Source organism: Ahaetulla prasina, chromosome 2 (assembly GCF_028640845.1).
Source record: "Ahaetulla prasina isolate Xishuangbanna chromosome 2, ASM2864084v1, whole genome shotgun sequence".
NCBI lineage: Eukaryota > Metazoa > Chordata > Lepidosauria > Squamata > Colubridae > Ahaetulla > Ahaetulla prasina.
Genome location: NC_080540.1, coordinates 301,581,115 through 301,605,995, shown reverse-complemented (window position 1 = coordinate 301,605,995; position 24,881 = coordinate 301,581,115). Strand labels below are relative to the sequence as shown.

General features: G+C 47.0%; 1 protein-coding gene across 2 annotated transcripts in view; it reads left to right on the top strand.

Annotated features, from left to right (window-relative positions):
* The window catches only part of FAM219A (family with sequence similarity 219 member A), an 89,026-nt gene extending 65,491 nt beyond the window's left edge, over positions 1-23,535 (top strand). Inside the window, exons 4-6 of one of the 2 annotated variants that reach the window (XM_058171971.1) lie at positions 2,967-3,047; positions 8,259-8,313; positions 14,897-23,535. In XM_058171971.1, coding sequence (XP_058027954.1) covers positions 2,967-3,047; positions 8,259-8,313; positions 14,897-15,052 — 292 coding nt within the window. In that variant the 3' untranslated portion in view covers positions 15,053-23,535. Of the gene's footprint in view, positions 1-2,966; positions 3,048-8,258; positions 8,314-14,893 lie in introns of both variants that reach the window. The other variant, XM_058171970.1, reaches the window with a different exon arrangement.
* Positions 23,536-24,881: the final 1,346 nt, after the last annotated feature.

The following is a 24,881-nucleotide window of genomic DNA, read 5'->3' as shown; positions in this document are numbered from 1 at the left end:
ACTGGATGCAGGGGAAGGGAAAGATTTCTACTCCTTGCAGACAGCTGGTCATTTGTATCCTTTTAGAGAGCCGTTGAGGCCACTTGGAGGTTTAGTTCAAATGGACGTGGAGCCTTCCTGGAACTGCTGAAAGGACTGTATTGTAGACTGGAGACAGATGAGGTTGTACCCCTCCCCCTCTGTTGAGGGAGGGCTGTTCAGTTTTGACACAGATGGCCTCTTTGACCCCTCTTTCAAAGCAGCGGTCCTCTCTGTCCGAAATCTGGACTCTGCCATCTTTAAAAGAGTGGCCTGTGTTTTTTAAATGCAGGTGGAAGTGCTGAATCTAGTCCTGATGGGTTTGTTCTCCTAAGTTGTGCCATGCATATATGAACAAAAACAACCACTTCATAAACTCAGGGGACCCTGAGGACACAGAAAACCTCCAAGTGGCCTCAACGGCTCTCTAAAAAGAACGCAAATGCCCAGCTGTCTGCAAGGAGCATAAATCCTTCCATTCCCCATCATCCAATCAGAACTAAAGAAGCTTCTTGGATGAGAGGCGAAATGTCTTCAAAGAAAAACCAAAGAAAGTCCCTCCTGAAAAAGCACCTTTGGGACAACCATGACCTGGAAGACTGAGAATCTCTATAGACTTTGAGCTACACAATTTGGGATGAAGACCTTTTGAATGGTGTGGGAGGAGGAATGGATTCCCAGAGAGAAAAATTGCAGACTACAGGAACCATTTGCACCACTCAGGTGAGCCTGAGGACACAAATAAACCTCCAAGTGGCCTCAAGGACCCTCTAAAAGGATGCAAATGACCGGCTGTCTGCAAGGAGCATAAATCCTTCCATTCTCCACCATCTAGTCAGAACTGAAGAAGCTTCTTGGATGAGAAGCAAAATGTCTTTAAAAGAAAAAAACAAGGAAATCCATTTGACTGTTGGGAAAAAAAAACACCTTTGTTGCAGCCATCATAAATACAGACCAGTTTCTGTGCGCCCGAAGTGGGATCGGTGACCATGGGGATTCTGTAATGGTCATAAGGACAGGACAGGTTGTATATCACTTTTTCCAGCATCGTCGTAACTTCAAATGTTCAGTAAGCAAATAGTTGTAAGTTGAGGACTATCTATCCTGTAAACCGTTAAGACTCAGCATGGCTCTTTCTCACATCTGTGAGCCGTTCAATTTGTAACAGGTAGATCTGTCCACACCTGTACATTGGGCTGCACATATAGTGCTCGACGTACAATCCCAATTGAGCCCAATATTTCCATCGCTAAGCAAGGCGGTTGTTAAATAAGCGATGTCCCCCTTTACGATCTTTCGGCCACAGTTGCTAAGCAAAATCACTGCGGTCGTTCAGCAAGTCGCACGGTGTTTTGTCCCACTCCCCCTCTGACGACCGGGTCTGGGAAATCTGTATCAAGCGTGGCCACGAAGCCTCTGCAGCTTTGCCAAATTCCTTTCAGATTTCTCAGGGCAGGCAGGAATCCAAGGTGTGACTTCAGCAAACCAGATGAGACTTTGCTTGACTCAAGGAATGCCAAAAAGCAGATCCTTTATATAGGCCATGGGGTGTGCCTCCATGACTCAGCACTTATCCAGGCCTGCCCCTTCCTTCCTTCTGCTGACGTCGCCTCTCAGATCTCCGGAAGCGGGGATCCGTCCACTGTGAATTCCCTTCCTCCGGATCTGCTGCCTGCAATTCTAGCATGTGGCTGGCTTGGTGCTCACACGCTGTAGGAGTGAGGTTTGTTTGTTCATTCCTGACATTCTGTCCGGGCATAGTGCCAGGGCTGGGGGCTGGGGCTGGAGGCATGCCAGGCCATTCCTCTTCATTATCAGACTCTGAATCTGATAGCAGGCCCGGTAGGAGGAGGGAGGGGCCCGGCTGAGGAGAGGAGGGAGGACAAGGCACAACACACGGTCCTTAAGCAAACCTGGCTTCCCCCGCTGACTTTACTGGTTGGAAATCGCTGGGAAGGTTACCAACGGTGGTCACATGACAGTGCAACCGTCATAAGTACATGCCAGTTGCCAAGCCTCTGGATTTTTTGGATCACACGATGGTTGGGATGCTGCGAGGATCATACAGTAAATGTGAAAACCGCTCATAAGTCGCTTTTCTTCAGTGCCGTTGTAACTTGGAACGTTCAGTAAGTGAATGGTTGTAAGTCGAGGACTATCTGTAGCAACAAAAAACCCTTTTCTTCTGCTTGTCTCTAACTTTGTAGTATGAGAACGGATTTCGTTTCTTCTTTGTAGTATCCAGGCTTTTACCCATGTTTCCCCAAAAATAAGACCCGGTCCCATATATATTTTTTGCCACCAAAAAAGGGCACCAGGTTTTATTTTGGGGGGTGGGGGGTGTCTTCCACCGACTCACTTTGCGGCGGCAGCCCCGACAGCCCCGTCCAACAGGAGCCCACTGCTGGCCCACCGCACACGCGCCTCGCCCCTGGCCTCCATTTTGCCATCAGAGGCCTTCAGGAAAGGCCTCCGCAGCCGAGAAACAAGCTCCCAATTCAGAGTTCTCTGACGCCAAAATGGAGGCCGGGGATGATGCGCGCAAGCAGCTGCAAGCAGCCACAGAAGAAGTGGCAAGAGATGCGAGGCCTGGCTGAAACTGTCAGAGGGTAAGCAGCTCAACACCCCCCCCCCATCCCTACCCTCGTTTGATTTTTACCTGTGCGCCTCGCCCCGCCCCACCCCGTGCAACCAGGTTCAATAGAGTGGGCAGGGGCTTAACTAGGGCTTATTTTGGGGTAGGGCTTACGATGGGCACACGCGTCAAAACCAACCGAAGATTTATTTTGGGGATAGGTCTTATTTTTGGGGAAACGCTGCATTTTTGCTTATCTTTGCCTAATCTGAAACTCAAGGCACCGTTTTTCACCTCCTTTGATTCTTAATTTGAGCTTTCCACGTATCCATGACAGTCCGTATAATGTTCCCCCTTTTCTTTTTAATTTCAGGCTGGTCGTTCCTAATAAAGGCTACTCCTCATTAGATCAAAGTCCTGATGAAAAACCATTGGTGGCGCTGGACACAGACAGGTAGATATGGACTCACAAAACTCACCCATGAAATTATATTATTTAGAAGATAGAAAAATAAGAGTTGGAAGGGACCTTGGAGGTCTTCTAGTCCAACCCCCTGCTCAAGCAGGAGACCCTATAGAATTTCAGACAAATGGTTGTCCAGTCTCTTCATAAAAACCTCCAGTGATGGAGCACCCACAACTTATAGTGGCAACCTGTTCCACTGGTTAATTGTTCCCGCTATCAGGAAATTCCTCCTTATTTCTTGGCTGCTTCTCTCTTTGGTTAGTTTCCATCCATTTCTTCTTGTCCTGCCTTCTAGTGCTTTGGAGAACAGGTTGAAGAAGAAGATTCCAGCACCTGTCTCAGTCAAATTGTAACAGTAATAGAATCGGAAGGGACCTTGGAGGTCTTCTAGTCCAACCCAGTGCTCGAGCAAATGGTTGTCCAGTCTCTTTTTGAAAGCCTCCAGTGACGGAGCGCTTAGTATACAATTTTTGAACTTCTGATTTCTGGCCGTACAGTGAAATGTGGTTGCTCTGCACAAAGTTTTCTGGGCATCTATTCCTGGAGAACCTCAAATTTCTCCATCTTTTGATTTGACCACTTGTCAGCTAGCAAGGCTGAAAGTTGATCTTTGTAAATTGTAAGATTTGTTTTGTTGAAGGTGTTCCATTTGTAGCTTTCATTTTTTCATAGTTCTTCCACCTCATACACCTCTAATACGGAACATGACTGCTTTATTATACAATCTTTCTCCAGTCCAGTTTCCTCCAGATATATCTGGACTGCTGGGTTGGGAAATTTTGTGAGTTTATTCCGAACTATCTGGTATGATTAATATTATGAATGTAATCACTTGTACAAGTCACAAGCTCTGATTTAAGATGGCTGAAAAGAACATAGAACAGAGAATCCTCCAAGGTCCTGGAAGGGACCTTGGAGATCTTCTAGCTCAACATTCTACTCAAGGCAGGAGACCTTATACCGTATGGTCAAATGATTGTCCAATCTCGTCTAAAAAAACCTCCAGTGTTGGAGCATCCACAGATTCTGGAGGCAAGCCGTTCCACTGATTAATTAACACAATAACAAAATAACAGAGTTGGAAGCGAACTTGGAGGCCTTCTAGCCCAGGGGTCTCCAACCTTGGCCACTTTAAGACTTGTGGACTTCAACTCCCAGAATTCCTCAGCCAGCTTTTGCTGGCTGAGGAACTTTAGGAGTTGAAGTCCACAAGTCCTAAAGTGGCCAAGGTTGGAGACCCCTGTTCTAGCCCAACCCTCTGCTCATGCAGGAGATCATATACAGGTGAAACTCAAAAAATTAGAATAGCGTGCAAAAGTTCATTTATTTCAGTAATGCAACTTAAAAGGTGAAACTAATATATAGGATAGACTCATTACATGCAAAGCGAGATAGTTCACGCCTTGATTTGTCATAATTTTGATGATTATGGCTGACAGCTCATGAAAACCCCAAATTCACAATCTCAGAAAATTAGAATATTGTGAAAAGGTTCAATATTTATTTTATTTTATTTATTTATTTATTTATTTATTTTATTAATTAAACTTTTATACTGCCCTTCTCCCGAAGGACTCAGGGCGGTGTACAGCCTTCATTTAAAACAGTTAGTATACATATTAAAATAACAATTAAAAAACTTATTCAATAAAAGGCCGAAATTAAAACCGTCCAATTGACCATATAAAATACCCAGTAAAATTACCATTAAAAATTAAAAATTTAAAATTTAGAATTTAAAAATCAGGCCAGTCCCGCTTGTATAAATAAATAAGTTTTCAGTTCCCGGCGAAAGGTCCGAAGGTCAGGCAATTGGCGTAAACCGGGGGGAAGTTCGTTCCAGAGGGTAGGTGCTCCCACAGAGAAGGACCTTCCCCTGGGGGCCGCCAGCCGACACTGCTTGGCGGACGGTACCCTGAGAAGACCCTCTCTGTGAGAGCGTACGGGTCGGTGGGAGGCATGTGGAAACAGCAGCAATATGTCGAAGTGTCCCACTCTAATCAGCTAATTAAACCATAACACCTGCAAAGGGTTCCTGAGCCTTTAAATGGTCTCCCAGTCTGGTTCAGTAGGAATCACAATCATGGGAAAGACTGCTGACCTGTCAGTTGTGCAGAAAACCACCATCGACACCCTCCATAAGGAGGGAAAGCCTCAAAAGGTAATTGCAAAAGAAGTTGGATGTTCCCAAAGTGCTGTATCAAAGCACATTAATAGAAAGTCATGTGGAAGGGAAAAGTGTGGAAGAAAAAGGTGCACAAGCAGCAGGGATGACCGCAGCCTGGAGAGGATTGTCAGGAAAAGGCCATTCAAAAGTGTTGGGGACTTTCACAAGGAGTGGACTGAGGCTGGAGTCAGTGCATCAAGAGCCACCACACACAGATGGATCCTGGACAGGGGCTTCAAATGTCGTATTCCTCTTGTCAAGCCGCTCCTGAACAACAAACAACATCAGAAGCGTCTTACCTGGGCTAAAGAAAAAAAGAACTGGTCTGTTGCTCAGTGATCCAAAGTCCTCTTTTCTGATGAGAGCAACTTTTGGATCTCATTTGGAAACCAAGGACCCAGAGTCCGGAGGAAGAATGGAGAGGTTCACACTGCAAGATGCTTGGAGTCCAGTGTGAAGTTTCCACAGTCTGTGTTGATTTGGGGAGCCATGTCATCTGCTGGTGTTGGTCCGCTGTGCTTCATTAAGTCCGGGGTTAACGCAGCCGTCTACCAGGAGATTTTGGAGCACTTCATGCTTCCTTCCGCAGATGAGCTTTATGGGGATGCTGACTTCATTTTCCAGCAGGACTTGGCACCTGCCCACACTGCTGAAAGTACCAAAACCTGGTTCAATGCCCATGGGATTACTGTGTTTGATTGTTCAGCAAACTCGCCTGACCTGAACCCCATAGAGAATCTATGGGGCATTGCCAAGAGAAAGATGAGAGACATGAGACCGAACAATGCAGAAGAGCTGAAGGCTGCTACTGAAGCCTCCTGGTCTTCCATAACACTCAGCAGTGCCACAGGCTGAGAGCATCCATGCCACGCCACATTGAGGCAGTAATTGATGCCAAAGGGGTCCAAACCAAGTACTGAGTACATAGGCATGCTTATACTTTTCAGAGGTCCGATGTTGTTCTATGTACAACCCTTGTTTTATTGATTTCATGTAATAGTCTAATTTTCTGAGATTGTGAATTTGGGGTTTTCATGAGCTGTCAGCCATAATCATCAAAATTATGGCAAATCAAGGCGTGAACTATCTCGCTTTGCATGTAACGAGTCTATCTCATATATTAGTGTCACCTTTTAAGTTGCACTACTGAAATAAATGAACTTTTGCACGATATTCTAATTTTTTGAGTTTCACCTGTAGGTCAGTGATGGCTAACCCTTTTGCTGTCATGTGCCAAAAGCGGGGGGAATGCGGGGGGGTGGGTCACACGTATGCGTGCCATACCCATAACTCAATGCCCCCCGCACCCGCCACACATGTACGTGCGACCCCCCCATGCGACCCCCGCTTTTGGCACGCAATGGTAAAAAGATTACCAGTGGGCCTCATAGGCCCATTTTTCACCCTCCTCAGACTCCAGAGGCTTTCTTGGAGCTTGGGGGGGGCGAAAACGGCGATGTCGTGTCCAACTCCTCCTCTGACGGCCGGGTCGGAAAAGTCCGTGCCTCTGCAGCTCTGCCAAAGTTCTGTCAGAGTCCTCAGGGCAGGCAGGAATCCAAGGTGTGACTTCAGCAATCCAGATTAGACTTTGCCTGACTCAGAGAATGCCAGAAAGCAGATCCTTTATATAGGCCATGGAGTGTGGCTCCATGACTCAGCACTTATCCAGGCCTGCCCCTCCCTTCCTTTTGCTGACGTCACCTCTCCATTCTCTGGAAGCGGGGATCTATCCATTGCATCGTTTCGTCTCCAGCTGTACCCAGCTCGTGGTTGGCTTCAGGTGCACATGCTATTGGAGGGAGGTTTGTTTGTTTGGTTTGTCCAGGCATGGTGCCAGGGCTGGGGGCTGGAGGCATGCCAGAACATTCTTCAGCACTATCAGTATCTGGCAGGAGATAAGAGGGGCCCGGCTGCGGCGGGGGGAGCGAGCGAGGCACAACAGGCTTCCCCCCACTCCCAGGAGGCCAGAAATGGCCCATTTCCCGACTTCTGGTGGGCCCAGAAGGCCTGAAAATCAGCTGGCCAGCATGCGTATGCGTGCTGGAGCTGAGCTAGGATAACGCTCGTGTGCCCACAGATATGGTTCCACGTGCCACCTGTGGCACACGTGCCATAGGTTCCCCATCATGGATATAGGTTGATCCCTCCTCCTCTTCTTTTGAAGGGAAGGCTACAGTAAGACCTTCAGGGCTGGAAGGGACCTTGGAGGTTTTCTCGTTCAAGCTCAAGGAGGAAACCCTCTACCGTTTTAGACAACTGTCTGTCCAGTCTCTTCTTAAAATCCTCCAGTGATGGAGCACCCACAACTTCTGGTGGCAAGCCGTTCTACTAGTGCAGGGGTCTGCAAACTTGGCTCTTTTAAGACTTGTGGACTTCAACTCCCAGCGTTCCTCAGCCAGCTTGTTGAAGTCCACGAGTCTTAAAAGAGCCAAGTTTGCAGACCCCTGCACTAGTTTTTTTTTTTAAATTTACATTTATATCCCGCCCTTCTCCGAAGACTCAGGGCGGCTTACACTATGTTAGCAATAGTCTTCATTCTATTTGTATATTTATATACAAAGTCAACTTATTGCCCCCCCAACAATCTGGGTCCTCATTTTACCTACCTTATAAAGGATGGAAGGCTGAGTCAACCTTGGGCCTGGTGGGACTAGAACCTGCAGTAATTGCAGGGAGCTGCTGTTAATAACAGACTGCATTAGCAGCCTGAGCCACAGAGGCCCCTAGTTAATTGTCCTCGCTGTTAGGAAGTTCTCCTTAATTCCAGGTTGCTTCTCTCCTTGGTTAGTTTCTATTTGTTGCTTCTTGTCTTGTCTTCTGGGGCTTTGAAAAATAGGTTGACCCCCTCCTCTCTGTGACTTCCTGGTAATAGAACAGTTACATTCATATAGATCACAGTAGATCCAGCCTGGTGGGTCCCACAGGACTGTTCTCTCCTCGTCTGTGAAAGTGAAGATTGATTTTGCTACACAACGTGCTCTTTTGCTTGCCGGAGGTGCCTTTCCCTCATTGTGTCTTCTCTTGCTTTGCAGTGATGACGACTTTGACATGTCCAGATATTCCTCCTCGGGATATTCTTCAGCTGAGGTGGGTCTGATTTCATCCCTTTGCGTCTCGTCAAGAATAAACTTGTCTTTCTCTTGGTCGATGGAGATTCTCCGTCACCCAAGTCCTGGTTGTCCCAGAGGTGTTTTTTTTTTCAAGAGGCAAATGAACTTTCTTGGTTTTTCTTTGAAGACATTTCGCTTCTCATCCAAGAAGCTTCTTCAGCTGTGACCGGATTGTGGGGAATGGAAGGATTTATGTTCCTTGCAGACAGCTGGTCATTTGCATCCTTTTAGAGGGTTGTTGAGGCCACTGGAAGGTTTATCTATGTCCTCAGGGTCACCTGAGTGGTGCAAATGGGTGTGGAGCCTTCTGGCTGCAAGATGTTTCTCTGCCCTGTGTCCCTTCTCCGTTGAAGAAAGGGGCAGGCTGATACACCACTCAGGTGACCCTGAGGACACAGGCAAATCTCCAAGTGGCCTCAACGACTCTCTAAAAATAATGCAAATGACCAGCTGTCTGCAAGGAGTACAAGTCCTTCCATACCCCGCCATCCAGTCAGAGCTGAAGAAGCTTCTTGGATCATCTGGATGGCTGAGAATCTCCATAGACTTTTAGCTATGCGCTTTGGGATGGACCACCCTTTGAATGGTGTGGGAGCATAAACGGATTGCCAGAAAAATTGCAGACTACGGGAACCGTTTGCACTACTCAGGTGACCCTGAGGACACAGATAAACCTCCAAGTGACCCTCAAAGACCCTCTAAAAGGAATGCAAATGACCAGCTGTTTGCAAGGAGTAGAAACCCTTCCCTTTCTCCCGCCCCACTCTGAATTCCAGTCAGAGCTGAAGAAGCTTCTCGGATGAGAAGGGAAACGTCTTCAAAGAAAAAACAAGAAAGTCCAGTTGCCTCTTGAGAGAAAAAAAAACGCACCTTTGGGATGGTCCTTCTCCTTGCAAAGTATGAGGAATCTTAAAAGTACCAACCAGATTTTCAAAGGCAGTGAACTTTGGCAGTCGTTTTCTTGGGCTGAAACTTCTAGCTTTACTGTTAATATTTCTGAAGTGGGAATGCAGACAGTGCCCTAGGGAAGACCTGATGTAATTTTCATCACAGAAGCAGGGAGAGATAAGAGCCGGCCAGAGTCATGATTAGTTCTCCTCCGTGGAGATCTTCAGGGCATCAGACGCTACAAATACATTTGTCTTTCTCAGTCATTGAAAATAGCCTGGAACAACGAGATTGGCAGTCAAACTTTGGCAAACACGCTTATTTTTTCAGTACAGGGAATCCTCGACTTATGACAATTGAGCCCAAGATACCCATTGCTAAACGAAGCAGTTGCTAAATTGAGTTTTGCCCCGTTTTACAACCTTCCTTGCCACAGTTGTTAAGTGAAACACTGCAGTTCGTTTACACGGTTGTTAAGTGAATCGGGCTTTGCTAGTGACTTTGCTTGCCAGAAGGTCGCCAAAGGGGATCACGTGACCCTGGGACACGGCAACTGTCACAAGTACATGCCAGTTGCCGAGCGTCTGAATTTTGATCACGTGACCATGGGGGCTGCTGCAGTGGTTGCAAGAGTGAAACGTGGTCATAAGTCACTTTTTTTGGTGCGATTGTAACTTTGGTCACTAAACAAACTTGTAAGTCAAGGACCTGGCTTGCAACCGCAATTGAGCCCAAAAATTTCCATTGCTAAGCGAGACAATCAGTGGTGGGTTTCAAAATTTTTACTACCTGTTCTGTGGGCGTCGCTTGGTGGGCGTGGCAGGGGAAGGTTACTGCAAAATCTCCATTCCCACCCCACTCCAGGGAAAGGTTACTGCAAAAGCCCCATTTCCTCCCGATCAGCTGGGATTCAGGAGGCAGAGAATAGATGGGGGCAGGGCCAGTCAGAATTTTTACTACCGGTTCTCCAAACTACTCAAAATTTCCGCTACCAGTTCTGCAGAACTGGTCAGAACCTGTTGAAACCCACCTCTGGAGACAATGTTAAGTGAGTTTTGCCCCATTTTACGGCCTTTCCTGCAACTGTTATTGAGCGAATCACTGAAATAGTTAAGTTAGTCACGCGGTTGTTAAGTGAATCCGGCTTCCCCATGGACTTTGCTTGTTTGAAGGTCACAAAAGGGGATCACGTGACTCTGAGACACTGCGACCGTCATAAATGCGAGCCAGTTGCCAACCATCCAAATTTTGATCACATGACCATGGGGAAGCTGCAATGGTCGTAAGTGTGAAAAACGGTCCTTTCTTCAGTGCCGCTGTCACTTTAAAGGGTCACTAAACGAACGGTTGTAAGTCAGGGACTACCTGTAGCCATCTGGCAAGAGCTCATCTCTTAGGAGTCAGTCAGAGTTGAGAAGTCGCCGTGTTCAAAAGCTGCAGATTCAGACTTGATCTTGTGACCGTCAGGCCAAAATTGAGAGCCTCGTAAATCCCATTTTGACAGACAGACAGACAGACACATAGATAGAGGGAATGAGGCGTGTGGACAACACAATATCCGAGATAAAATATTAAATTAAGATAAAATCATAATTAAAATCATCGCAATAGCACTGCAAGCTACTTCTGCTGCCTGCCCGCAATTTGGCAGTTCAAATCTCACCAGGTTCAAGGTTGACCCAGCCTTCCGTCCTTCCGAGGTGGGTAAAGTGAGGACCCAGATTGTTGGGGGCAAAAGGCTGACTCTGGAAATCGGTTAGAGTGGGCTGTGAAGCACTGGGAAGAAGTCTATAAGTCTAAGTGCCAGTGCTAAGTTGTATCTGTCTGACTGTCCGTCCATCCATCCATCGATCTATCAATCTATCTATCTTTGAGCTGTGCAGTGATTAGAATTGCCGTATCACTGTAAATCGCTTAGAGGGGGCTGTAAAGCACTGTGAAGCGGTATATAAGTCTAATAATAATAATAATAATGATAATAATGAGATAATAATAATAATGAGATCATCAGTGGCTTCGGTGTGAGGTACCAGCTGTACGCTGATGACACCCAGCTGTACTTTTCCACACCGGGCCACCCCAATGAAGCTATCAAAGTGCTGTCCCGGTGTTTGGAAGCCGTACGGGTCTGGATGGGGAGAAACAGGCTCAAGCTCAATCCCTCCAAGACGGAGTGGCTGTGGATGCCGGCATCCCGGTACAGTCAGCTGAGTCCACGGCTGACTGTTGGGAGCGAGTCATTGGCCCCGATGGAGAGGGTGCGCAACTTGGGCGTTCTCCTGGATGAACGGCTGTCTTTTGAAGACCACCTGACGGCCGTCTCCAGGAGAGCTTTCCACCAGGTTCGCCTGGTGCGCCAGCTGCGCCCCTTTCTAGACCGGGATGCCTTGTGCACAGTCACTCACGCCCTCGTGACGTCTCGTCTGGATTACTGCAATGCTCTCTACATGGGGCTCCCCTTGAGGGGCATCCGGAGGCTTCAGTTAGTCCAGAACGCGGCTGCGCGGGTGATAGAGGGAGCCCCTCGTGGCTCCCGCGTGACACCTATCCTGCGCAGACTGCACTGGCTACCTGTGGCCTTCCGGGTGCGCTTCAAGGTTTTGGTGAACGTCTTCAAAGCGCTCCATGGCATAGGGCCGGGCTATTTACGGGACCGCCTACTGCTACCGAATACCTCCCACCGACCCGTGCGCTCTCACAGAGAGGGACTCCTCAGGGTGCCGTCGGCGCGTCAGTGTCGTCTGGCGACGCCCAGGGAAAGGACCTTCTCTGTGGGGGCTCCCGCCCTCTGGAACGAACTCCCCCCGGGACTCCGTCAACTTCCGGACCTCCGAACCTTTCGTCGCGAGCTTAAAATGCATTTATTCATCTGCGCAGGACTGGGTTAGTTTTTTAAATTTATGGGTTTTAATTGGGTTTTTATTATTTATTCTAAATTTTTAATTTCGGCCCAATTGAATAAGTTTTTTAATTGTATTTTAATTGTGTTTATATTGTAACATTATTGTGTATTTTATTTGGCTGTGAACTGCCCTGAGTCCTTCGGGAGAAGGGCGGTATAGAAATTTAAATAATAAATAAATAAATAAATAAATAAGTGCTATTGCTAAGTTCTATCTATCTGACCGACCATCCATCCATCTATCTATCTATCTATCTATCTATCTGTCATGTCCCACCCCCCACTCCGACGAACGAGTCAAGGAAATCCGTGACAAACTTGGCAACGAAGCCTCTGCAGCTTGCCAAGTCCCTTCGAGGGTTATCAGGGCAGGCAGGAGTCCAAGTTGTGACTTCAGCGATAGGGTCCAGTATCAGCAAACTCGATAAGACTTTGCTTGACTCAAGGTTGGAATGCCAAAAGCAGGTCCTTTATATAGGCTGTGCGGTGTGGCTCCATGACTCAGCATTTATCCAGGCCTGCCCCACCCACCCCTCCTTCTGCTGGCGTCGCCTCTCAGATTTATTTATTTATTTATTATTCATATTTATATACCGCCCTATCTCCCGAAGGACTCAGGGCGGTTCACAGGCATATAAAACACTTATATAAAACGACTAGCCTTGTGGTGCAACCAAAACAATCTGGAACTGAACACACTCAAAACCGTAGAAATGGTGGTAGATTTTAGGAAAAACCCTTCCATACTTCCACCTCTCACAATACTTGACAACACAGTATCAACAGTAGAAACCTTCAAATTTCTGGGTTCTATCATATCGCAAGATCTCAAATGGACAGCTAACATCAAAAACATCATTAAAAAAGGACAACAAAGAATGTTCTTTCTGCGCCAACTCAGTAAGCTCAAACTGCCCAAGGAGCTGCTGATCCAGTTCTACAGAGGAATTATTGAGTCTGTCATTTGCACCTCTATAACTGTCTGGTTCGGTTCTGCAACCCAACAAGAAAAACACAGACTTCAGAGGATAATTAGAACTGCAGAAAAAACAATTGCTACCAACTTGCCTTCCATTGAGGACCTGTATACTGCACGAATCAAGAAGAGGGCCGTGAAAATATTTGCAGATCCCTCGCATCCTGGACATAAACTGTTTCAACTCCTACCCTCAAAACGACGCTATAGAGCACTGCACACCAGAACAACTAGACACAAGAACAGTTTTTTCCCGAAGGCCATCACTCTGCTAAACAAATAATTCCCTCAACACTGTCAGACTATTTACTGAATCTGCACTACTATTAATCGTTTCATAGTTCCCATCACCAATCTCTTTCCACTTATGACTGTATGACTATAACTTGTTGCTGGCAATCCTTATGATTTATATTGCTATATTGATCATCAATTGTGTTGTAAATGTTGTACCTTGATGAAGGTATCTTTTCTTTTATGTACACTGAGAGCATATGCACCAAGACAAATTCCTTGTGTGTCCAATCACACTTGGCCAATAAAATTCTATTCTATTCTATTCTATTCTATTCTATTATATACAATTTAAAATAAACATTAAAAAACTTATTCTAATGCCCAAATTATTAAAACTAGAAATATAAATATTAAGACCAATTTAAAACCCCTATAAAATTTAAAATCTACGCCAGTCCTGCACAGATGAATAAGTGTGTCTTGAGCTCGCGACGGAAGGTCCGGAGGTCCGGAAGTTGACGGAGTCCTGGGGGGAGTTCGTTCCAGAGGGTGGGAGCCCCCACAGAGAAGGCCTTTCCCCTGGGCGTCGCCAGACGACACTGTCTAGCTGACGGCACCCTGAGGAGTCCCTCTCTGTGAGAGCGCACGGGTCGGTGAGAGGTATCCGGTAGCAGTAGGCGGTCCCGTAAATAACCCGGCCCTATGCCATCTCCGGAAGCGAGGGTCCTCCTACTCTGAATTGTCTTCAGCTGGATCTGCTGTCAGCTTCTGGGAAAGGGAGGGGTCAGAGGGAGTAGGGCCGAGTAATTCCAGCACCTGGCTGCCTTCCTGCTCTGACGACTGAGCCAAAGGAACACACGCTGTACGAGTGAGGTTTATCAGGCTTGTCCTCCCACCCCTGGAATCCTCTCCAGGCATGGGGCCAGAGCCGGGGGCTGGAGGCATGACAGGCCGTTCCATCTTCATTATCAGACTCAGAGTCTGATAAAAGGCCTGGTTGGAGACGGGAGGGGCCCGGCTGAGGAGAGAAGGAAGGATGAGTCACAACACTATCTATCTATCTATCTATCTATCTATCTATCTATCTATCTATCTATCTATCTATCTATCTATCTATCTATCTATCTATCTATCTTTGAGCTGTGTTAGCACAATGGTTAGAATGCAGAATTGCAGGCTAACTCACTGTTCACTTACAGGAGTTCGATCCACACCGACTCAAGTTTGACTCAGCCTTCCGTCCTTCTGCAGTCGGTAAAATGAGGATCCAAATTGTTGGAGGCAATATGCCGAGACTGTAAACTGCTTAGAGACGGCGAAGAACTGTGAAGCGGTCTATAAGTCTAAGTGTTATTGCTATAATATAACAGCATAGAATTGCAACAGGATAGTTGTTACAATTTGATATCTAAGGAAGCTGACCAAGAAGTCCATCTTTTCTAACATCCATATCCATGCCTACCATTCCCGTCCAGGGGCCTTTCGGGGGGGCGGGGGGGGGGAAGACCCCGGTTGGACGGTTGCTGGGTTGACATGTTGTCTCTTTGTCTGCAGCAGATCAACCAGGATTTGAATATCCAACTCCTCAAGGACGGCTACCGGTTGGACGAGATTCCCGACGACGAGGACCTCGACTTGATTCCGCCCAAGTCCGTCAACCCCACTTGCATGTGCTGTCAAGCCACCTCTTCCACTGCCTGTCACATCCAGTAACGGGCGACGCCAGGCCAAGCCGAGGGCGACCGGCGCGTTCCATTATAACTGTAAAACTTAACAGCCATGGCTTCCTCCTATGGTAGGACCTCTTTGTGTTCATAGAGTCAGGAGAAACCAAAAAAAAAAAAAAAAGAAGAAGAAAAAAAAGGAAATTAAGAATAATATTAACCATTTTAAGATCCTCTTTTCACTTTTTTTCCCTCCCCATGTGTTAAAACTGCAGGAAGTGAGCTCTGTACAGAAAAAAAGTCCATTTATCTCTTGGGAATTCAGGGCTGGTTTCAAGAATCACGTGTTAGGGTTCCAGAGATGGATGGATGGATTGGCTGAGGATGCCGTAGGGCAGGGCTATCCAACCTTGGCAACTTTTTAAGATCGGTGGACTTCAGCTCCCAGAATTCCCCAGCCAGCACATGCTGGCTGGGGAATTCTGGGAGTTGAAGTCCACCGATCTTAAAAGTTGCCAAGATCGGAGTCCCTCTACCTGACATTCCAGGTGCAAGGAGTCTGAATGGAGAAGGAAAACAATCCATGGCCAGAAATGAAAGGGATTTTCTTTTGGGAGAAGAGGAAGCTGAATAAGAAGGGGAGGAAGAGAGCAAGAACGAAATACGAGATTTTAATTTTTGCTAAAGAGGAACTGGCCAGCATGAATCCATAACCAAAGATGGATTGCAAGGGACCAGCAATGAAACAACGGTGGCCACTAAAACATGGCGGGGGGTGAAGTGTAGCAGAGAAACAGGGTTCACCCTCCCTTCACCCCAATAGTTTTTCCTACTCACTGAACCCAAACCCTAACAACACTGAGAAGCAGCATAGCTCACAGTGGAAATCTTGGTTTCTTGAACCTTGAAGAACAAAGGAGAAGATCTGCGTTGGGCTGTTGTCTTCTCCTCCATTTGCAAATTAAGAGGTCCTCTAGCTCCTGAGGACCAGGGGTCAAACTGCTGCCCTAAGATGATCTTGGATTGTTGTGCCCACTTTGGGGGGTGTGGGTGGCCTTGGTGCTCTCTAATCGTGGTGGTTTTCTTGCAGACATTTCATGACTCAGCTAGGTAACATCATCAGTACTAGTAGTGTTAACCCAGTTTGAGCATGGAAAAGTCTTTAAGCTCAGAGAGCACCAAGGGTCCCTTCTTATTTCAACCCTGAGCTACAAATATTCTCCTTTATCCAGGTCCACTGGGTTCAAAAACAGGACTGCGGCTGCCCACAGCCGTTCCTGAGGAGTCCAGAAGGCAACACTCTTTTGTCCCAAGATCCAGCTGGCCAGACCCAGCACCTGCCTCCCTTCTGGACCCGGGTCTATGACAATTCACCACGCTCACTCGCCATGCTCAACTCGCAGCAGGAGAACTCCCCATAGCCAGCTGGCCACATGTTCTGACTCAGCTCCCCAAACACGACAAACCCTCTCTTTCCTTTATCAGGAGCGCCAGCAGCCCCGGTTAAAAGTTTCTCTCTCACCTCAGGCTAACAAATCAGTCCGTTGAGGAGATGAATAGTTGTCTGCCACATCTATTCATCTCCCCCCTTGCCTTTTATCCCCAGATGGGGCTTCACTAGCAGCGGTGGCTCTTCCGTCCTGAGGACCGGCCCATAGATTTCCACTGCTCTCCTCTCCTCTGCCTTCTGCGCATCCACACGTCAGGTACTGGGCCCAGCTGTTCCTCCTCTTTCTCATCAGCCACATCCAGACCTGGGGGCTGTTGACTCTCCATCTGAGGGCCCAGGCTCTGCCTCTGTCTCTCTCTCTCTCTCTGCCAGCTCCATTCCCTCTTTTCCCCTTGGTTGCCTTGATGCCAACCTCGGCTCCCACGCCTCCTCCTCCTCCTCCTCCTCCTCCTCCTCTGATTCGGCTGTTGGAGGGGCCGGCAGCCAATAGGCCACAGCACCACAGCACTAGAGTTACATTAATATCAAAGAAACGGTGGAATAAAATCATGAAAGAAAGGATGCCAAAGAGAGGGACAAGATGAAACGTGAACGACAAAACCTAAAATATTTTTCATTTGTTTATTTCAAATAATTGAACTGAACTGTTAAATTGTCCTGCGGTGAATTGGCCGTGGCGAGTTGGCCCGTTCCGTCTGGAGCCAAGAGAGAGGCAGGCTGGGCTTCCATAGAGACCCCTTGGCCCAATTCCTGTCCCGTTCTTCGATGCCAGTTAGCCTGCTCTTCTCATTTGACAGATTGGTGCCCTGTTGGCTCATAGCCGTTGCTTGTAAATAGGTTGCTTTTGCAGCATTTGTAAAAATTACCAGCCAACCATAGTAACGGAGGAAAAAATAATAACCGAAATGGAAGATTATTCTGCTTTGCTAAACTCGGACCGTGCCAAGCTTTGCAACCTAACGGGGAAAATATTTAAATATATCATCATCATCTTTTAACAACCCCATAATCCTTTATGGGGTGGAGTCTGGGCAACTGAATGGAGCCGAGTGTTTGCTGGCCGGATACTCTTCCTGTCACCACTGCGGAGTTTTAGTTCAGCGGATGTATTCTCAATGTGCCCAGAGAGAGAAATATCTGCCTGTACCTAGGATCGAACTCACAGCCTCCTGATTGTGAGGTGAGAGCTCCACCTCTAGGCCACCACACCACTCAAAATATTTAAATACATATAGACACAAAAACCCAACATGGCAGAGTGGTTGCCCCTATCAAAGCCGGATTTCTTGCTCACCTTCAGGGAATTCTGCTCCAAGTTGGGTTGAGGATTTGTCCCCTGGGTCATCAGCGCTCCCCTCCTGAGCGCAAATCTGGACCGCTGTCTCCTCCTGCTAAGAGTATTTATGTACGTGGATACTACATATCCCATCCTGGTTTAGCACGTCCACCCGTTGTCCACGGAGAAAGTGATCCTGGGGTTTTGGGAAGCAGTGTTTCTTCCGTGGTTCCTTTTGAAGAAGAGTAAAGGTATAAGAGAAAAATAAGATATTTTGGAAACGAGATACAGGAGAGTGCAGGTTTCTTCTGCTGAGCTGGTCTTTTGAGTTGAGGACCAGCCTGGAAGAACTTCATGGGACGAGTAAAACCGTAGCAAAGGCTGACCCTTTTAACCGAATAAACTCTGACACACACACCCCCCAAGTAAAATGACCTTATTAGTGATGAATCTAGGCCAGAAAAATTTCCCTTTAAAAAAAAAAAGACTTCCTTAATTCCTTTGAAAAGCTTCTACCTGGAGATGAACTCATCCGTATTTGATTTTTCACACATGATTTGTTCACACGGATAACAGTAATTTAAAAAAAGAAGAAGAAGAACCTTTGCACTGCTTAACGCGATTCCGGTCACCTTCCTACCTTTGTGTTTCTAGCCAAACGCTTTGTCGGGTTTTGTTCTCCACCAGAATTTGGGGGATTGCAAAAGGACTGTGCTTTGAATTTTACCTTGTTCGTATTTGTGCCCTAAAGAGATTAAATTGGTAAATATTAGGGCCCATTCTTCTTCTCTTGATCTTAATCAATCAGAATAGAGCTGGAAGGGACCTTAGAGATCTTCTAGTCCAACCCCCTGCTCAAGCAGGAGATCCTATGCCATTTCAGACAGGAGGTTGTCCAGTCTTTTCTTAAAAACTTCCAGTGATGAAATACCCACAAGTTCCGGTGGCAGATTGTTCCCCTGGCTAATTGTTCTCACTGTCAGGAAGTTTCTCCTTAACTCCAGGCGGCTTCTCTCCTTCATTAGTTTCTATCCACTGCTTCTTGTTCTGCTTCCAGGGGCTTTGGAGAATAGGTGGACCCCCCACTCTTCTTTGCGGCAGGCCCTCAAATACTGGAATATTGCTGTCATGTCTCCCTTCAATGGATGGATGGACAGATGGATGGATGGATGGTGGGATAATAGGATAGAGGGATGGAAGGAGGAATGGATGATGGGATGGATGGACGGATGGATGGATGGATGAATGGATGGGTGGATGGTGGGATAATGAGATAGAGGGATGGAAGGATGAATGGATGATGGGAAGGAGGAATGGATGATGGGATGGATGGACGGATGGATGGATGGATGGTGGGATAATGGGATAGAGGGATGGAAGGATGAATGGATGATGGGATAATGGGAAGGAGGAATGGATGATGGGATGCATGGACAAATGGATGGATGGTGGGATAATGGGATAGAGGGATGGAAGGATGAATGGATGATGGGATAATGGGAAGGAGGAATGGATGATGGGATGGATGGATGGATGATGGGATAATGGGATAGAGGGATGGAAGAATGAATGGATGATGGGATGGATGGACAGATGGATGGATGGACGGATGGATGGATGGTGGGATAATTGGATAGAGGGATGGAAGGATGAATGGATGATGGGATAATGGGAAGGAGGAATGGATGATGGGATGGATGGATAGATGGTGGGATGGTGGGATAATGGGATGGGATGGATGAAAAGATGGATGCAGGGATAGAGATGAATGGTGGGATGATGGAATGGATGGATGGATGGATGGTGAAATGGTGGGATGGATAGATGGTTGTAGAAGGCAGGGATAGATGGGTGGGTGGATGGATGGATGTGCTATTTTCTCCCTCTTAGGGACCAATTGAGTGACTGGTCATCATTTTAGACTAGGCGGTTTAGGACTCCTCCATTCCCACTTGAGGGACTCTCTTCTTACTTGACAGGGTTACTCACAAAGGCAAACGTTTGTGGTCCTCCTTGCCTGCTTTCCTGCCGCTCTTCCCTTTCCAAGGAAGGGACCTAAACTCCTGCAGGACAAGACCCTTCTCTGTTGCCTTCAGAATTTGCAGCAAATCTGGAAAAAAAAAACCAGAAGTCATTTTGGATATGGCCCAATCCTGCCATCTGCTGTGAAAGACCAAGGTCCCTGGGGAAGGGTCTCCTTCCCTCCTTGTCTGAGATACGCAAGCAATCCGGTCAAATGGTAGACATGTTGGGGAAGAATGAAAGATAGCAAGAAAAGTCAAAGGCCTAACTTACTTGTCCGAAGGAATCTTGGCACCCATGTCCGGTGGTTAAGGTCTAGAATTGCAAGCTCTGCTGAATTGCACACAGCCCTCGTTCCTCAGCTTCTGTTGTGTCTTCTCAATCTATACCTGTTCTGCTGAAAGGTTGGCAGCTTCTTCTCTCTGTCTTCAGCATATTCTCCTCCTAACCCTTGGAGACACCCTCCCCCAATAAAACAGCTGCCCCACAGTGATGATGTGACCCAGGCCCAAGTAGGCAGTAGGAAACTCAGTCAGGGAAAAAACAAACAAATCTTATTCGCACAGCTGAGAATTACTTCATTCTCTGCGTAGTTCAACTAAACTAAAGCAAATTCCTCCCAACACAAATTCCTCAGTTCTCTCACAAACCTTGATCTAATTAGGCAAACTGCCAAAGGCTTTCTTGGCAAACGTTCAGAAGACACTGATACGAAACAAATACAAGAAGACGAAGCTATCAACATTGTTTTCCGGCAAAGAGCCCAAACGCCGTTGCTGGTCTTTTAAGCGTTATGGGAGGGGCCAATCATCTCTTGGCCCTACTCCCGAGTTGTCTTCTTTGCTTGAGCTGCTCTTACCTTCTGGCAGCTCTTCTCATGCATGCACTAGGAACAGGCTCCTCCTGTTCCTCTGCCTCACTACTGTCAGCCTCTGGAGGCTCTGGAGTACGTACATCACTCCCAGATGGCCCTAGCCCCACCTCAGCCTCCAACGCAGAACTGTCATGTGGGCCTTCCCCAGCCTCCAGGACTGGCCCACACTCTTCCTCAGCCTTATCGCTGTCCAAGTCCGTTGCCAGCTCCGCAGGCTACTGGCGGACCACAACAAGAGATCCCAAGAGTATCCCAAAGTGCATCTCCAGGGAATTCAGGAGCTAAGATGGAGGAGGCACGTATTTACCAACCAAGCACCTTAACAGAATAACAGAGTTGGAAGGGACCTTGGAGGTCTTCTAGTCCAACCCCCTGCTCAAGCAGGAGATCCTATAACAAAGGGTTGTCCAATCTCTTCTTTAAAACTTCCAACATTGGAGAACTCATAATTTCTGGAGGATTTCTGGAGGATTTGCTGAGGTTCTTCTTTGCTTTGTGGGAGATGACCTCCATTGCTGCAGAGGGTCTTGGCCTAGAATCTGTGGCTCCCCCATATTCCTTCACCCATCTCTCCAGCCCCCTCCCTCCTTTGGAAGGAACCAAGTGAGAGAACATCACTACAGGACTCTTTGTCCCCTTGAAAGCCACTGCATCTTCAATTCCTTCAATGAGGAATTACAGAATACAAAATAACAGAGTTGGAAGGGACCTTGGAGGTCTTCTAATCCAACCCCCTGCTCAAGCAGGAGACCCTATAGCACTTTGGACAAATGGTTGTCCAGTCCCTTCTTGAAAGCCTCCGTGTTTTCTTGCTTGTAAGCACCTTACGACCAACCAAGAGATTCAGTAAATGCTATCCCATCTTCTCTTTTTAAAATAATAGTTGATTTTCACCCAGGGGGAACCAGAAGATGATTCTGCCTCCCAAAACTGCAAGGGGATAATTTGGTCTTTGTTCTTGTTTGTTGGAGGGGGCAGGAGACCCCTTTAGATTTTGCACTGTTCAAACTGCCCCCTCCCCTATCAGTCCCCCCTCCCCTCAGTAGCTCCATTAGTTCAATAAAGTGATCAGGAGTGCTTCAGTTTGTTTCTTGCTGGGAGAGAGCAGATACTCTTCCGAGTAACCCCCAACTCTCCGGTTCCTGAAAGTGTGTGCCATGAGGGTATGGAAGCAAGAGTCTTCTGCGGAAAACTTAGAAGAAACTTAGTTAGTCTGTTCACTCTTCCTCTTCTAAGTGTCGGTTTATCAGTGATGTTAGCTCTCAACCATCTGTTCTCCAGGAGCAAAAATAGATGTAATGAAATCCTCTTCCTATCCTTGAGGGCAGAAGAAGAGATGAGATAAGATGAGGAGGCCCAAAGACTTCTCCACCAGCTGCCTCTTGGGAGGGTTAGTGAAAACCACCTTATCCATGTGAGGTGCTGTCTGGGCTTGGTTGTTTTCTTGCAGACGTTTCATGACCCAGCTAGGTAACATCATCCTTGTTAGCAGGGAATAGGGTTTGTTGAGTGGAGAAGAAGGACCACCATGAAGTTCTTGGTGCTGTCTGAGCTTGGTTGTTTTCTTGCAGACGTTTCATGACCCAGCTAGGTAACATCATCAGTGCCAGCAAGTGTGGAATTTGTGCTGTTGTTTTCTTTAATCCCAGAACACATCCTTTCCAACAGCCAGCACCCAGGTAAGCAGGGATTACTTCCAGACAAACAATCGAACAGAAAACAATATTCTAATCAAGCTACTACCAAACTATACACCGCTAGTGTATATAAACTGGGGTCCTTGGTGCCTCTTGAGCTGGGTGGTGTTCTTGTAAATGTTTCATTGCGCATCTAGCTGACATCATCAGTACTAGAAGGGAGTGGGGATTGTTCTCTATTTACCCCAATCAAGGAACTATCAGTTCAGTAAACAGCCTAACCAAGGAACCACCAAGAAGAAAACAGGAAAAAGGACAAGCCACTAATATATAAAAAGAGAGTAAATCTCACTCCCTTTTTGCACTGATGATGGAACGTAGTTTGGTAATGAAATGTCTGTGAGGAAACAATCAAGCTCAGAGAGCACCAAGGACTCCACAGTTGTCCTCTTCTCCTCCTCTTCCTCCTCCTCCTCCTCCTCACACTTATGATGTTACCTAGTTTGGTCATGAAACACTTGCAGGAAACTGCAAAGTTCAGCGAGCACCAAGGACCCCACAGTCCTCATGGTCTTCTTCTTCTCCTCCTCCTCCTCCTCCTCCTCCTCCTCCTCCTGAAACTCTCCTGGCTTCTAGCACTGATTATATCACCTAGTTGAGTCATGAAACGTCTGCAGGAAAACCGCAAAGCCCAGAGAGCACCGGGGGTCCCACCGTTGAACCCCGAGCTACAAATTCCCTCTTCTATTGGAGCCTCTTGCCATGTTTGACTTGTGCGGGCATGAAACAGACAAAGAAAGGGAAGACGTCAGAGTCTAACAGGGAAGCGTGTAGATTTGAGGATAACCAACCTGCTCGTCAAGACACCGGCCGTATCACTTCCCTCTCAAACTCACTTATAAATTGGGAAGGGGAGACTGCTTGTTCTGGCTAATCCCGCTCCCTTCCCAGTAAAGTTAGCTTTTTGTTTTCTAGCAAAACCCAGTCTTCATTTTTTGCTTCCCCAGTCTGAGCAACGTAGCACAGTCCTGTCCCCATCATGTAGATGACTGCCTTAAACCAATCTGTTGGGTTATTGGGTTTTTTTTTATTATTATTATTATTATTATAATTTACCGTCAAGTTTACACATTAATTTATTTTTACAATGTGGTTTTTGGAAGACATGTTACATGTATAATATTTTTTTTTTAACATTTCCATTGCAGTATTTATCATTGTTACTGGTTGTGTGTAGTGTTGACAGAATTAATATTAAAAAGCGTACATATGAAACTGACCTGGCTGTCTCTGTGTGTGAAAACCTCCGTCTCTGGAAAAGGAAAGGGAAGATTCTGTTTTCTCAGTGTGGTAAGAAATGACAATAGACCAGCAAAGGTGTGTGTGTGTGTGTGTGTGTGTGTGAGTGATAGGGAGGGAAGCAGTGGTGGTATTCAGCTGGTTCTATCCAATTCGGTAGAACTGGTAGTGGGGGCTGCAGGAGGTTCCGCCCACGCGTCCGGATGTAATCACTTCCCATTTATCCACGTTTTTGACGCTCTGCGCACGCGCGGAAGGCGTGCTCACATTTATGAACCGGTAGTGAAGGTAAGTGACTACCAGCCCTGGAGAGAAGGTCAGAAAAACACTCACAAAGCGTCACTTTTTTCATTGCCATTGTAACTTGGAACGGTCCCTAAGTGAACAGCTGTAAGTCAAGGACTACTTATATTCCCTGACAAATCCCACACTTGCTAGCCACAGCAATCCCATTTTCTTGTGAGTTGGTATTAGCCGGCTTCAATATTCCATCCAAATCACCGCTCCTGCTCAAAATCTTGGTGCGGTTGCCCCAGCTTAATAACAGCCACTATGGCCACCTCCCCCCGCCGCCGAGTCAAAGAGTTTTCTCTGACCTCCGAGGAACTTGCCGGTTCCTCTTGGTCTTCCGAGATGCCTCTCTTTCTTCCCCATCCCTACAGGACAGATCTGGTCCGAAGATCGCTCGGCATCGGTTCGTTGCAAAGCTCATCAGAGCTCGCTATTCCCCGACTGTCTCACCGCGGTGCTTCCGGTCGAATCCCTAGCCACAGCAATCCATATGCAATCAGACTGGCTGAAAGTGGTCTCGGATGGGATTGTTCAGACCTAGAAGGTTCACATTCCTTTTGCGCCCAATTCAGGAATAATAATGGGCTAGCGGGGAGCAAAGGCTTCCATGGGAAGCCCTCAGGGGTTTTCTGTTGGAGCAATCAAAAATAGGCAAAATAAGTTTTCAGGCAAGTCACACAGTCCCGTAGACATGTTTACATCAGCAGCCTTCACGCTTGGCAACTGTGAAGACCTGTGGACTTCAACTCCCAGAATTCCCCAGCCAGCCTTTTTAACTCCACAGATTTTAAAGCTTCCTGACTGAGGAACGTTGAGAGTTGAAGTCCACACATTTTGAAGCTTGCTGACTGGGGAATTCTGGGAGCTGAAGTCCAGATTTCTTAAAGCTTCCAGGCTGAAGAATTCTGGGAGTTGAAGTCCACACATTTACAAGCTGCTGAGGTTGAGAAGCACTACTTTAGAGCAGGGGTCTCCAACCTTGGTCCCTTTAAGACTTGTGGACTTCAACTCCCAGAGTTCCTCAGCCAG